Source organism: Rattus norvegicus, chromosome 5 (genome assembly GCF_021556685.1).
Source record: "Rattus norvegicus strain SHRSP/BbbUtx chromosome 5, alternate assembly SHRSP_T2T, whole genome shotgun sequence".
In the NCBI taxonomy this organism is placed as follows: Eukaryota; Metazoa; Chordata; class Mammalia; order Rodentia; family Muridae; genus Rattus; species Rattus norvegicus.
This window is the reverse complement of record NC_141538.1, coordinates 157,266,721-157,281,617: the sequence shown is the minus strand read 5'-3', so window position 1 is coordinate 157,281,617 and position 14,897 is coordinate 157,266,721. Positions and strand designations below refer to the sequence as shown.

The following is a 14,897-nucleotide window of genomic DNA, read 5'->3' as shown; positions in this document are numbered from 1 at the left end:
TGTCCTAGCAAGAGTGACATACTCAGAGTGCTCTGCAGCTCACTCCCCAAACTGCTTCCTCCCCAACAGCGTCTGCTGATTGATTTGGGCAGAGCCAGCATTGTGTCCTACAGCTCTCGCCTGCCAGTGGCCCAGCCCCTACCTAGAACAGAGAATGACACAGGGCCGTACACACTTCACAGGTATCTATGGTGGGTTGAAGTTGGCCTCTCAGAAGATCTGCTTAGCTAGAATTCGTGAATATAGCCTTTCTTAGAAAAGGATCTACACAGGTTTAATTAAAGGGCTTGCAATTGTACTGGGTCAGAATGGGCCCTGAAGCCCATGGCCCTCCCTGTTCTTGGAAGAGGAGGAACGCAGGATGTGCTGTGGAAGACGAATGCAGAGTGGAGTGAAATACCTTACAAGGATCACCAGAGGATGCCAAGAACCACCAAGGATGGCCAAATGCAGCTACGAAGTTCATCAAGGGTTACCAATGTCTACCAAACACCTCTAAGGGATGCCAAGGGATGCTGAGGACGGCCAAGGACCACCTAAGGATACCAAGGGCCGCTGAGGACCTCCAAGGACTGCCAAAGATCATTAAGGGGGGGCCAAGGACCAACAGGGAATGTTGAGAATGACTTTAATGAACTGCTAACAAGGGCCAGGGTTACTAAGGACAGCCTGGATTGCCCAGGGATGTCAAACCACAGGACGAGATAAGGAGACTCCTTCTCTCTTGGTTTCCTGGTGAGTGGGGTACTGCAGACACCATGCATTCTGTCACTCAAGATCATGCATCAGAGTGCAGGGACACTGTCATCATGATGAGACAGCCATTCATATACCCTAGTGTATATACAGAACTAGCCTTTTCCATTTAAAACAATGCATTTGGACTGTTATTTTAAGGACTGAGAATGCACTTTGCAAAAACTTGTGACCACAAGGCTAGAACCAGTGCCCTGGGGACCAACTTGAGAAAGACTTTCGCGTGCGTCAATGCATGCACTTACCTTGCTCCTGAGCCATCTCTTGCAGACAGAAGTAGATGACTCTGGCTCCCAGGCTGAATCCAATCAAGGTGACAGGCCTCCGGCCCTGAGGGGGAACAGGACAAAGGTTTTTGGAGAGGTTACAGCAAATTTAAGCATGTCAGTCCTTGCCTGGACTACAAACTGGACAGCACATGCCTCTGTGCACATTTCGGTTCCCACACCCTGAAGTGTCAATCAGTGGTGTCGGGGCCCTTGTGTATGCAGGAGTTAGCAGCTCAGGCTTGGCTTCTCAAGAGTGGGTGGTCTCTGGCTGAGCTAATTTCCTTTCATCTCAAACCATCATTGGCCATGGCTCTTCTTCCCAGGACACAGAATAAGTCAATTACAAGGACTCCCTTGTCGGACTCATCTGCCTATGGCTAAGGATGGTGGTGATGTGGGGGTCTCTTCTGGGGATGCAGAGATTAGAAACAAGATGCCATGTGATGAGTAGGAAGGTGTGGGGTGGGGGGCTTGATTTTTCTGGAGAGAAAGGCTCTAAATGATAAGATAGTGATCAGGGATCCTGGAGAAAAGTCCAGGCATTTTGGGACGTGCTGAAGAAAAAGGAGACTGTCTGGAGAACAGGGTCCAGCTCCACACAGGAGGCAAAGGAGCAGGCAGCTAAAAGCTGGTGATGTTGGTAGCATAAATGCCAAAGGGAAACCTCTTTGTCCTGAGCCTTTCTCGGCACAGAGAGGAGCTGCTGGTTCATAGCTAAGGGTGTTTCCAGGGTGGGAGTCCTAGCCAGGTGGCCGAAGACTAGGGACAGCCACAACTTCCAGGGCTGCCTTTTATTTCTATGTTCTATTTCTGGAATGTGCAAGGAATGTTGGGGGATTCACTCAGACACAGAGAAACAGGTGTATGGCACAAAGTGCCACAGGATTGAAGGAGGCGGGGCTCCCAGAAGACAGTGTGGTTATTTGAATGAGAATGGCCCTCAGAGGCTCATATATTCAAATGCTTGGGTCCAGCTGGTGGACCTGTTTGGGAAGGATTAGGAGGTGTGGCCCTGTTGGAGGAGGTCACTGGGGGTGGACTTTGAGGTTTCAAAAGCCCACAGCATTCCCAGTTAGCACTGTCTGTCTCATGCTTGTGGATTGAGATGTGAGCCCTTAGCTACTGCTCCAGGGTTACGCCTGCCTGCCTAGCCCTCTGGAACTGCGGGCTTCAAATTAAACACTTTCTTTTATGTTTTCTTGGTCACGGTATGTTTCCCTGTCACAGCAATAGAAAAGTAATTAAGACAGAGTAATGACTTCTACTGGGGTGTATGTGTACATCCCAGGTCCTGGAATCTGTGAATGTTACCTGCTGTCCAGGACAGGGAATTTGCAGACACCTAGGGAAGAATCTCAGCTAGGCCTAGTGGGTCATGCCTGTGACCCCAGCACACAGGAAGCTGCGCCTAGATGACGGCTGGGAGTTCAGGGAAGGTATGTTTCTAGTGCAGCCTGGACTATAGAGTGAGACACTGTCTCAGCCAAAACAAAACAGATAAATAGGGATGCAGGAAAGGATTCAGCAGTCAGAGGGATGCAGGAGTCAGTCAGAGGGATGCAGGAGTCAGGGGGATGCAGGAAAGGATTCAGCAGTCAGAGGGACGCAGGAGTCAGTCAGAGGTACGCAGGAGTCAGGCAGGCAGTAAGGAGGAGGAGCAGAGAGGCCTGTGGGTGCTCCAGACAACACTGGCTTTGAAGTTGGAGAATGGTCTTTCAGCAGAGGAGGACATAGGCCTCTGGGAGGGAGAAAAGGCTGGGAAACAGATGCCTCTTTGTAGTCTCCACAAGGAAGGCAGCCTGAAGAGGCATGTCCGACTTTTACTCTCCAATTGTGAGGAGAGGATGTCACCTCACGCTTGTGTGTGAGGTGAGGATGTTACCAATCATCACCCTTCTTGGTCACCGATACCCAGACTGCAACATGGGAGACGATAAAGTTCACCTTGCTTAGCCAAAGCCACTTCGGTCTTTGCCTCCCATCCAGATCTGCCAAAGGGCTACTCTGGTTTTCCTTTTCATTTTGGGAGGGGAAGATACAGGGATTGGCTGGTGTTAGCAGTTTCCCAGGCAACATTCCCATGTTGGCAGAAACTGCTGGCTCTCTCAGTAGCGATGTTCCCCTTTGTCCGCAATAATTGAATTTCAGCTGGCTGCTTACCCTTTCAGAATAAAGACTGAATTTCCTGGCTTTTTGGGCAGTGAAATGTGGTCTTGTGACTAGTCTCTAGCCAAGGAGAGGGCAACTGAGAGGTTGCATGGCACCTGCTTTTGCTTCTCAGCTCCTCTTGCCTTGTGAAGCTCAACTACTGTCACCTTGGAGCAAGACATTATAGCCATACCAAGGGAAATTGTGGTGTGGCTGTGACTTCCTGTTCAAGGCAAGGGGCCTCTCTCCCTTGGCACACACCATCAGAGAAGACTTACTGCTGGGGTTTCCATCAGTAGACACAGTGTATACATTAGTATATAAGCTTGCCCATCTGCTTTTCCTCCCACCCCCACCTCGCCATTCCTGGGTACCTGTTGCCTCGAGAGAAGGATGTGTGCTAGGTGCTTGCCAACCTCAGCAGACCGGTGGAGACACACCCCCCAGGGGTTGTCGATGACATTGGCGACGCTGAGGAGGGAGGCCGGCAAGGTTAGAGCAGCCACGATACCTGAGGAGATGGGAGCCCACAGATGAAGTGGGGGAGCCTTGCTAGGACAGTGTGGCTGACAGATGCTCTAATAAATGTGGGCGGGGTCTGTAAAGCCAGGAATCCTAAAGGTTTCCTAGTGACAGACTCTAACGAGCTAACTGGGAGACTTGATGCAAACTACATCTCTTTCCCAAGCACATGAGATTCCAAAGACTGCCCTGTCCAGCCATTCATCTGGTGTCCTAGAGCCACCACCCTGCCCAACTCGAGTGACTTGTTTATTTAGGGCAAAGAGACAGTAGCTGGGGGACTTGGGCTAGCCTTGGGTATGAGACCACCTCTGCTGCATCTCTTCCACTGGTACGGGCCACTTTGGTGTCCTTGAGAGACACATGGGGCAGAGCCAAGCCATTCAGGTTACCTTAGGCTGGCCTGAGCCAGGGACCGTTAACTAACCCTCAGCACAGGCCCAGTTGAGATAAACCAACACCAGCCCAGCCTCTCCTGAGCTGTTAGAATAGAGGATTATCACACCATGAGTTTGGGGGCGACTTGTCACGCTGCAGTAGCCAATGGATACACCATATGAATAGCTGCTGCCTTGTCTCTCGGCACAAAAGTCACAAACTTTTCACAGACAAAGCTGAGACAGGAGAATTCCAAGTTTAAGGTCTACCTAGGCTACGGAGTGGGTTCAAGGTCAGCCTGGGTAAATTAATGGAACCCTGCCTTGAGATTAAAAAAAAAAACCCACAAATGTATTTAAATTTAAAAATTGTTTAAATAACAGTAAAAACATTCTAATTTAAGATCGAGATTGTCTCAACACAACCATGTGTCTTGTCTTTAAATGGACTATAAAACTTTGACTTTTTTTTCCTTTGCCATCCAGAATAAAAAGCATACAAAAAAGGCAGATGCAGTGCTGGAGACGACCCTAGGTTTGTCTGCACCCTCTGTCTCTAGCACAGAGCCAGGCTACCTTGGATTACAAACATGCAAGGATTTGGAACCATGGTGTCACATCACGGCTACTCAGTGAGGGGTGCTTACCAGAGAGCACGGTGTACTTGAGAGCCTCCTGGGCCACCATGTTAGCGAGGCCACTGAGAATGGTCTCCAGGGCATTGCCCAACTCCATCAGGTACTTGGCCTCCCAGGCCAGGCAGTACTGCTCCTGGCTGCGGGCTAGGGCCATCCATGGGGCATTGAATGTACCTGAAGAGAACACAGATAGGTGTAGGCAGCATCCTCTACTGGCTGTGGCAGAGGGTACCCCAGTCACAGAACAGGTGAATGGAGGATGGCAATAAATAAAGATTATTACATGAATGGATGGATGGATGGATGGATGGATGGATGGATGGATGGATGGATGATGGATGGATGGATGGATGAATGGATGGGTGGATGGATGGGTGGGTGGGTGGTTGGGTGGGTGGGTGGATGGATGGATGGATGGGTGGGTAGATGGATGGATGGATGGATGGATGAATGGCTGAGTGGGGGAATGGATGGATGGGTGGGTGGGTGGATGGGTGGATGGATGGATGGGTGGGTGGATGGATGGTTGGGTAGGTGGATGGATGGATGGATAGATGGATGAATGGATGGATGGATGGATGGATGGATGGATGGATCGATGGGTGAATTCTTATCTTGATAATGAGTGGTTGAGTACACAGGAGGACGGATAAAAGATGGCCTTCTCACCTCTCTTGGTCTACTCCCTCTGTGTGAAATGAGCCTCCCATTCCCACATCTTAGAGATACATGGAATAAACCAGCCTGGGGACCAACCAACAGAGGCAACCCAGTTCCCATCTGAGACCCTCTCCACCCAGATGCTCACGGTATCTGCCGGACCCGAGCCAGCCAGTGATGGCGATGGTGATATGTAGCTGCTTGCCTTCCGTCAGAGGCAGGAACATGAACTCCTCAATGGCCCCGACTCGCTTCTTCATCTTGTATCCTAAGGACGTAGACACAAGCAAGCACGTTTACGTATTCATACATCGAGTCTATGTGCTCTGCTCCTGGACAAATGCATTTCATCTGTGAACTCTGAGATGGGTACTACTGTTGTCCCTGATTAGAGAGTAGGAAGACACTGCCCAAGGCCACTAGAGCCACAGGACAGTGTCTGATCTGAAGCTCTGAATCATTGACCTTCTTGCATTTCCTGCTGGGCCTTAACCCTTACTGAGGCTGATACCAACTGTGATTCCTGGCAGCATTCCACGTGCCCGTGTGCAACTGGGGGCCACCGGCACAGGCGAGGCTGGAGAGCCAAGGCAAGGACACGAGGAAATGTCAAGCCTCTGAGGGACAGTATCTGCGTGCTTCCTGGGTGACAGCAACAGACTGGGCTGGACTCTTTCACCACAGCAAGTACTCACGGGAAAAACTAGTTTTCCAAACTTTGCCCTGACCCTGGCTGTGCTGATTGCAACTCCAGCAGTTTCTGAGGTTTGCTACAAGTCTGGTTTGCCTGGGACTCCGAAGGGGCAAAGCCACATTTCCTACCCCCAGCCTCTAGCCCCAAGAAGCCATCTGGGGTATGCTTTTGGGCTGAGTCAAGCTGGATAAAAATCTTTTCCAAGGCCTTGCTCCTTTTTAGCCTTACCTGTCAGGCCAGCTCCGGCTGCACCAAACAGTGAGGTCATAACAGCGATGCCAGCCACGGAGCCCAACGCAGCTGCCCCAGCGCTGCCTATAATTGTCGCAGCTCCGGCGGCAACAAGGGGGGCAGCTAGGCCCCCTGTCACACCTGCAGGGTAAGAACATGCAGTCAGGACATGGCTTAATGGGTTCTTTCCCCATGTGTTGCCTTTTACGGAGCTTCCAGCAATGCCTTTAAATTATTATTGTTATTGTTATTGTTATCATCATCATCATCATCATCATCATTATTATTATTATTATTTTAACTTTTAATGAGGGTGGCCTGAGACTCTCTAGGCAGCAAAGGATGACTTTGAACTCACGACCCTTCCGCCTCTGTCTCCTAAGTGCTGGGATTCCAGGCATGCAGCGCCATGCACGGGCAGCTTCTATCTGTGTTAGTGAGCATATTTAATACTGGCCTGGGTCCCATCACATGCTGGGGCTACCTCCCCACAGATACACAGACCAGGAGCTATCCCCTGCAATGGGGCCTCACCAATCACTGTCCCGCCTCCAACTGTGGCCAGGCCAATCAGGAGATAGCGCTTCCACTTCCTCCTTTTTTCTTTTCTCTTCCGGGACTCCTCTGCGGTCCTGGAGGGAAGAGGCAGGTCTATGGCTAGCTATGGGCCAGGATCCCTTAAATCCTCCCACTTCACCAACCCCTAAACCGGAGATCAGTGGTAGGCAGGTGCTGGGCCCATCAGTGTCTGGGGGAAATCTCAGTGAATAGAGCACACTACTTACCCTGCAGATCCATCCTAATGGGTGCAATTTAAATAATGAAAAGACAATAATAATAATAATAATAATAATAATAATAATAATAATAAAACAGCAGTGAAAGAGGCAAAGACTAGCTTTCACAGAACAGACGGACCCAGGATGAATACAGAATGTATCCTCATCTCGCCAAGAGATTCCACTTCCCCTAAGGGTTTGGAAATCTGTTTCCTCCAGAGCAATTATGTGTCCCATGGGCTAGAGAAACATCTGTATGGGAGAGGGGGGCCTTGTGGAAACAGTTGAGTTGGTCCAGATTAGAAACACAGATGCTGTAAATCCAGCCAAGAGTAATAAGAGGGTGATCTGCAGGGAGAATAGTTGGGGTTCTTATAATTTATATTTTTAGCTCTTTCGGAGGGGGGTCTCATGGCCCAGGTAGGCCTTTAATTCTCTATGTAGCTGAGGATAACCTCGAACTTAGGAGGCTCCTGCCTCTGTTTTCCAAGTGCTGGAATTACAGACATGCACCGGCAGGCCTAGTTTATGTGGTTCAGACAGGGAGCCCGGGGCTTTGAGACTGCTCCGTGAGCACACCGTGGACCGAGCAGCCATCACCAGCCCCTTTGAGCACGGCCGTCTCAACGCTCAGTCAAGATGCTCAGCTTTGCTGATGGATCTCCAGCCCTGGGCTGCTCGGAGGTGATCAGAGACAAGAAGGGAGGTGGAGGGTGGGTGGAGAGGCCATTCCGAGAGAACTCTGAACTGAAGCTGGAATTTGGACAACTGAACGCAGCCCAATCATAAATGACGAGAAACGGTTAATATTTAGTGAGCGCTTCCTCTACTCCAGCCTCCACACTGAATACTTTGTCAAGAAGCAGTTTATCTCACTCCCACAGTCCGGATGCTTTAAGAGATAACAGTGGGATAGCCGGGCAATGGTGGTACGCACCTTTAATCCCAGGACTCTGAGAGGCAGAGGTAGGTGGATCTCTGAGCTCGAGCCCGGTCTACAGAGTGAGTTCCAGGAGAGCCAGGGTGGTTACAGAGAGGAAACCTTATCCTCACGCCCCAAAAGAGATAATAGTGGTTATTCCTCTCTCTCTCTCTCTCTCTCTCTGTGTGTGTGTGTGTGTGTGTGTGTGTGTGTGTGTGTGTCTCTCTGTGTGTGTGTGTGTGTGTCTAGGTTTGAGAACATCATATGGGGGTCAGCTATCTCCTGCCACCATGTAGGTCCTAGTGATAGAGCTTGAGGCCCTCAGCCTTGGCACAAGCACCTTTATTTGCCATTTTAGTAGTCCAGTGACAACTTGCTTTGTGAAGATGAAGCTTACCTATTTAGCCAACAAGCACACTGCAAACGGACAAATGCACTGCCCCCTCCCCGAGTCCGGAGTCTGCACATCTGTGGGCTGAAACTCCCCACTCCATCCATGCCCAACCAACATGCCCATATCCCTCCTCATGAGGGGAACCAAGATATAGATTTGCCTCAGGCACCAAGGAGCGGGCTTCTCACCAACGCCGGCTCTCCTCTCCAGTGAGGCCCCTGTGTGGAAAGCAGCCCTTCTCGGCTGCCTCCCTGCACCGAACTGGAAACCAATGGTAAGGGTCTGTGCGGGCATTGAACCCGGTGCTGGCTTCCATGATAGACGGTACACATAACCGTTAGGAGGAAGGTGAGTGGTGACTAGGAGTGAGGGGGTCTGGTGTCAGGATCTAAACTGTGGGATTCCACAGTTGCCCCTCAGTGTTGACTCTTGGTGTCCCACAGGGCACCGGAATCCACAGCAGGTCGAGCCCCTTACATCTGCATACATTTGTATATTAGTGTCTCGTATGTGCTTGAGTGCTTCAGAGATATTTAGATTTCATATCTCTCAAACGACGTAGCAATGGCAGGTGTCACTGTATTTATTCCGATTGGGTAAAATGACAAGAGAAATACAGTACACTCAGTACAAAATTAAAAAAAAAAATAATCGTTTTAGGCTAGGCTTCAAAGAACCTACCTAAATCCTCAGTACCGAGAATGTGGAGGCTGGAGAATCAGAGGATTAATCTTGTACTGCCTTGGCGTTCTCTCTCTCTCTCTCTCTCTCTCTCTCTCTCTATATATATATATATATATATATATATATATATATATATGTATGTATGTACACATATATATATACATATATATATATATGTACACACACACACACTCTCTCTGTAGGCCGTCCTGAGTTATATTACACCTTGTTTTAAAAGTACATAAAAGGGGTTGGGGATTTAGCTCAGTGGTAGAGCACTTGCCTAGCAAGCGCAAGGCCCTGGGTTCGGTCCCCAGCTCCGAAAAAAAAAAAAAAGAAAAAAAAGTACATAAAAAAATTGAACAAGGGGTTGGGGATTTAGCTCAGTGGTAGAGCGCTTGCCTAGGAAGCGCAAGGCCCTGGGTTCGGTCCCCAGCTCCGAAAAAAAGAACCCCCCCCCAAAAAAAAATTGAACAAAAATCTTTCATGGTTGGTTGACTTTTGTGCACTCCTAGGCTGCCAGCTGCTGGTCAGCTTTCCTCAGTGAAACACGGTGTCGGGGTGGGGGCACGCCACTGGCATTTCTAGAATCGTTAAAAGCCAGTGCAGGAGGCTGACAGGTCTCCTTTGCTTTAACTGGAGACCGCCAGCATTCCAGACAGGCACCGACCCATCAGCTTAGAGCCCCAAACCAGAACAACATGAACAAAATCCACAACCGATCTTCAGAGGATGCAAAAGCAAGGAATACACCCTTGGTGCTGCAAGCCATGGGGATTTGGGGACTATCTGTTACAGCGGCAAAATCTCCCTACCTTAGGGACAGAGCCACTCACTGAGCCTGTGACTCTGTAGAGGTTACAATCTGAACCTTTTCATGTAAGCACCCTGGGGATTAGGGTGTGTGTGTGTGTGTGTGTGTGTGTGTGTGTGTGTGTGTGTGTGTGCGTGTGTGTGTGTAGGCCTGTATGAGATGACCAGGGCCAAAGGGGACTACCTAATTGTCACCATTCAATATGTTTGTTGATGTCATGTGTCTCACTGCTGTGACCACTTCTTTCTACACAGAGGCAATGATATACTCTGACCTTTAATGGCTTTGACTCTCATTAATCACCATTCCATCAGTTCAAGCAGGAGGCTGGCTTCTCAACAGAAGGCCCAAGTGAAGCATTCTCGTGGCTGTCCACACACAGTGGGGTGGCTGACCACACACAGTGGGGTGGGACCCAGCAGGGTGGCTCAGAGTCAGTGGCACACCTTCCCAGGACAGACAAGGACTGGGGAGCAGCTGGAAGCTGAGGGAAGAGGCCCAGGGGCCCAGCGCTGTCCCTCACCCATTCCTGGCTCTCCCCCCTCTGCAGTTTGCCCTGGGCCTGGGTGGTATTCCGGGCAGGTTTCTTCTTTTCGGTAGGAGTACACACATGTTCAGGAGCACGTGCACATTGAGTGTGAGTGTGCAGGCCAGAGGTTGACTTCAGGTATATCCCACAATTGCTATTCATCTTGTTTTGGGAGTGAGGATCTCTCTGCCAGCCTACGGCTCACTGATTCAGCTACCCTAGCTGCCTAGAGAGTCTCAAGGACCTGTCTGTCTCCACCCAATCCCCTCTCCGAACACTGGGGCTGTAGGCTCATGCCACGGCATCTGGAGATTTCACACGGGAACTGGGGATCCGATGCAGATCTTCAAGTTTGCAAAGCAAACACTTCCTTCACCCACTGAGACATCTCCCCAGCCCCAGGACATGTTTTTGCAAAGGAACCAATTACTCCGGGAACTAAATGCTACTTTGTTTCACTTAGGAAAAACAGAGTGGACACAAAGGCTAAAAGAAAACACACCTGTAGAGTACAGGCCAGTCACCACCCAGTAAGAATCACGCGGAACCAGAAACATACAGAACCAGAGAGCAATGGGAACCAGAGAATGAATGGGAAGTGGTAGCAATCATCTGAGTTCAAGTCCAGGCTGGTCTACATGGCAAGTGCCAGGCCAGGCAGGGCTACATAGTGAGACCTTGTCTCAAGTAAACGGATAAACAAAGTGTTTGTAATTACTGTGAATGTCTTTTTGTAGAATCTATTAAGAGTTCCAAGTTAGTGGCAGTGGCATGACCTGGCATTGAAGCTAGCTTATCAGAGAGGTTCTGCAGCGACCCCCCCCCCCCCCCCACACACACACGAGGCACTCTGACCCCTGGCAGTTTGTTTTTGACTGGAAAAGGTGGGATTTTTCTTTCTTTTAAAAAAGCTTTGTGTGCGTGTGTGTGTGTGTGTGTGTGTGTGTGTGTGTGTGTGTGTGTGTGTGTGTCTGTGTCTGTGTCTGTGTCTGCATGTGGTCTATCACATGAATGCAGTGCCAGTGGAGGCCAGAAGAGGGCAACAGAGCTCATGGAACTGGAGTTAAGCTGGTTGGGTTCTGGGAACTGAAGAGCAGCCAGTGCTCTTACCACTGAGCCATCTCTCCAACCGCCTTTGTTGGTTTTTTTGTTTTTGTTTTTTTAAATGAAATAAGTGTTTTCTTTTTTCAAGTTTTATTAATTTTTACTGCATGTCTATATGCAAATATGTCCATTTATGTGTGTACATGTGTATGTCTGTTTCTGTATGTAGATATAAGTGGAGCCCAGAGGATAACATGTGTGAATCAGGTCTCCTGTTCACCCGGGTCCCAGGGATCAAACTCAGGGTGTGAGCCACGAGCACTCTGCCTGCTGGGCCATCTTGCCAGCCCTGAAGGAGGTGTTTTCCTTAAGAGTTACTTAGCAGATACCCTCTGACAGTCACGCTCATGGCCTATTGATTTCCGTATGTGCACCCATCTTAACAACCGCCTTCCTTGTAAGCGGTTATTTCCTTTCCTTATCTTTGCTGATAATCACAGTATTTCATCCTTGCAGTTGTTTCAGTAGTCTGGTTGAATTTCAACATCGAGAGCCCGAGAGGAGACGTCCACTCTGAGTCACAGCTGGGGTGCTTCCTTCCTTTTCCTTGGACGTTGAAATTCTGGGAACTCCAAGTCTAAATGATGGTTTTATTCCTGCTCTGGACTTTGCTATCTGATTAGACACACTGGCAGCCCATACCTTCAGTCGTGGGCCACACGTACTTTCTAGAATAGGAGGCGAGATGGCGGCCATGTCAGTCAAGGGCAGACCCCCATGCCGGCTTCAAAAATAGCTCAAGAAGAGGAGGATGTCAACATTGTTCATAGTGTGGAGCCACCAATCTAAGGGACTCAAAGGCATCTGCTGTCCCGTGGGAGCGCGTGTTCTCTCTAGTCCCCTCCCCTCCACCTGTTTCCAGTGGGACCCAAGGCCCCCTGCATGCGTGGCAAGTGCTCTAGCACCACACTCGCTGGCCCTTAGCTTAGCTCCCGCTTCAGTGAGACCCTGTTTCAAGGAAAGAAGGTGAGCTGTGATAGAGAAGGACCCCCAACGTCCGTGTCTGTCCTCGTGTGCATGTGTGAGAGTGACTTACAGGCAACTAGATGTGCACCCTACCCCCAGCCCACCCTGACAGCTTTTCCTAGTTAAAGCTGAAGGAGGGAATCTGGGGTTTCAAATTGGGCCTCAAGAGGCCGACACAGAAGCCAGGTAGTGGTGGCTCATGCCTTTAATCTCAGCAGCTGGGAGGCAGAGGCAGGTGGATTTCTGGGAGTTTGACTCCAGCCTGGTCTATATAGTAAGGACAGCCAGAACTACAGAGTGAGGCCCTGTCTTGAACAACCCCCCCCCCACGAAAAAAGGGGGGAGGGGATAACGCAGAAGCTTAGGCTGGACATGGTGATTGAATTAGAAAGCCAAGGAGCGGTTATGGACCTGGGCCAGCTGACTCCCCACAGAGATGGTATGGGAGTCAGGTGGGGCAGCCCCCTGGTGCAGGAAGCACTTGGTAGGAGTCAGACAATGGCCACGTTCCTCTAGGGAGTTATGAAATCCCGCCTTGTCTCAGCCGAGGGTCACTGAGGTCGGCTGCATAGCAGGCACTGTACCAAGCAGGCACTGTACCAAGCTTTTGATGTGAGGTAATTAATTTAATCCTCCTACAGCCGTCTGATGTAGAACTTCCACTAACCCCACGCCCAGTCTGAAGGAACCTAGGCACAGAGAGGTAAGGTCAGTTAACAGAAAGGAGGAGGCTGGGGTGGCATTCAGGTGAGGACCAAGCACACTGGGTGACATGCCACATTCTAAATCCCACCTACAAAGAAGCATCGCAAATGGGCCTCATAAAAGGCCTCAGCGTTAAAAGGGATTTCTATACAGACTGGTCCTCATGTCCAGAGAAGGCAAGGACTCTGCTTGAGGCCACAGCAGGATCAGTAGGGAGCCTGGTCTGCAGAGTTACCTTCCTTTAGTTTCAGATCCCTCTAGAAAATAGAGCTCTCCACAGTCCCTCAAACTCCACACTCAGATATCATGATAGTGTAACAGTAACCCCACTGCCAGCCAACAGACTAAGAGCTGCACGGGCCCCCTCACTGTCAGCTTCCTTTCGGCCCCCACAGGAAACCTAGGCAAAAGGTCTTTACTGTTATCCCCATTTCACAGGTAAGGAAACCGAGGCCCAGAGAACATCAATGACTTTCTCAAGATCGTAAAGCTGGGGAAGCTTGGAGCTGGGTTGTGTTGGAACTTCTGGTGTTCATCTTCTCTGACCCTATGAGACCGATGGAGTCAGAATAGACCCCTCTGGATCACGCACTCTTGTCTGATTTCAGGATCCTCAGGCACCAACTGGGAGGTCTGTTCATCTCAAGGCCTTCGAGGCTGACACATATTCAACATAGTTGAAGAGCTAGGTGGCAGTCCTCGTGATTAAGGCCACGGGTTCAGGTCTGCCTGTTTGCTGCTTGGCATAGTTCTGGGCATCAACATAAATATTTTCTGTGTGTGTGTGTGTGTGTGTGTGTGTGTGTGTGTGTGTGTGTGTGTGTGTTTGAAGACCAGGGACTGACAGCAGTTGTCTCAATAACTCTCCATTTGTTTTTTTGAGACAGGGTCTCACTAAACCTGGGGCTCACTCAGTGACCAGCCCCAGGAACAGTCCTATATCTACCCACCCATTGCTAAGGGTACAGGGGCTCACTGCTGTGCCCAACTTATACATGGGTGCTAGAGGCCCACATGCAGGTTCTTTCTCGCACTTGCATAGAAAACTCTCTATTGATTGAGCCATCTTCCCACCCACCCTTTAGGTTCTTTTTTTTTTTTTTCCTTTTCTTTTTTTCGGAGCTGGGGACCGAACCCAGGGCCTTGCGCTCGCTAGGCAAGCGCTCTACCACTGAGCTAAATCCCCAACCCCTCCCCTTAGGTTCTTTCAACAAACTGCCAGAGTGTGTGGGGGTGTGTGCTTTCAATCCCAGCACTCAGGAGGCAGAGGCAGGTGGATCTCTGAGTTGGAGGCCAGCCTGTTCTACAGAGCAAGTTCCAGAACAGACCAGGGCTACATGAAGAGACCCTAACTTCAAGAGTTCTGCCCCTGAACTGTGTGCTTCAGAGTCCTGTCTTCCACTGGGTAGAACTGCTAGATCTTGGCTTCTCAGAGACAGCCACAGGGGATGAAGAAAAGCCCATGCTGGATAGTGTGCCCAGTGCCTGATACCTGGTGCTTGGTGGCCATGCTGGGCAAGTGTGCCTGATACCTGGTGCTTGGTGCTTGGTGCCTGGTGTCTGTGCTGGGCAAGTGTGCCTGACACCCAGAGCCTGGTGCCTGTTGCAGCAGGTCAGAATCAAGATGGGGCTGGAGTTGATTTATGATACTGGGATTAGATGACGCCCAGAGCTGGGCTCTGGCCAAGTCACAAGGATGATTTTC

The 14,897-nt window shown here is 50.1% G+C and overlaps 1 protein-coding gene across 13 annotated transcripts in view; it reads right to left on the bottom strand.

Annotated features, from left to right (window-relative positions):
- Tmco4 (transmembrane and coiled-coil domains 4) overlaps positions 1-14,897 on the bottom strand; it is a 78,035-nt gene that overhangs the window by 24,293 nt on the left and 38,845 nt on the right. For all 13 annotated transcript variants that reach the window (XR_015620029.1, XR_015620031.1, XR_015620030.1 and 10 more), the window contains 6 exon segments: positions 6,830-6,927; positions 6,293-6,436; positions 5,519-5,638; positions 4,720-4,884; positions 3,548-3,684; positions 1,002-1,086 (listed from right to left, as the gene is read on the bottom strand). Coding sequence is in view for 10 of the 13 variants with exons in the window: in XM_087550716.1 (XP_087406842.1) it covers positions 1,002-1,086; positions 3,548-3,684; positions 4,720-4,884; positions 5,519-5,638; positions 6,293-6,436; positions 6,830-6,927 (749 nt within the window). In the remaining 3 variants the exon portion in view is untranslated.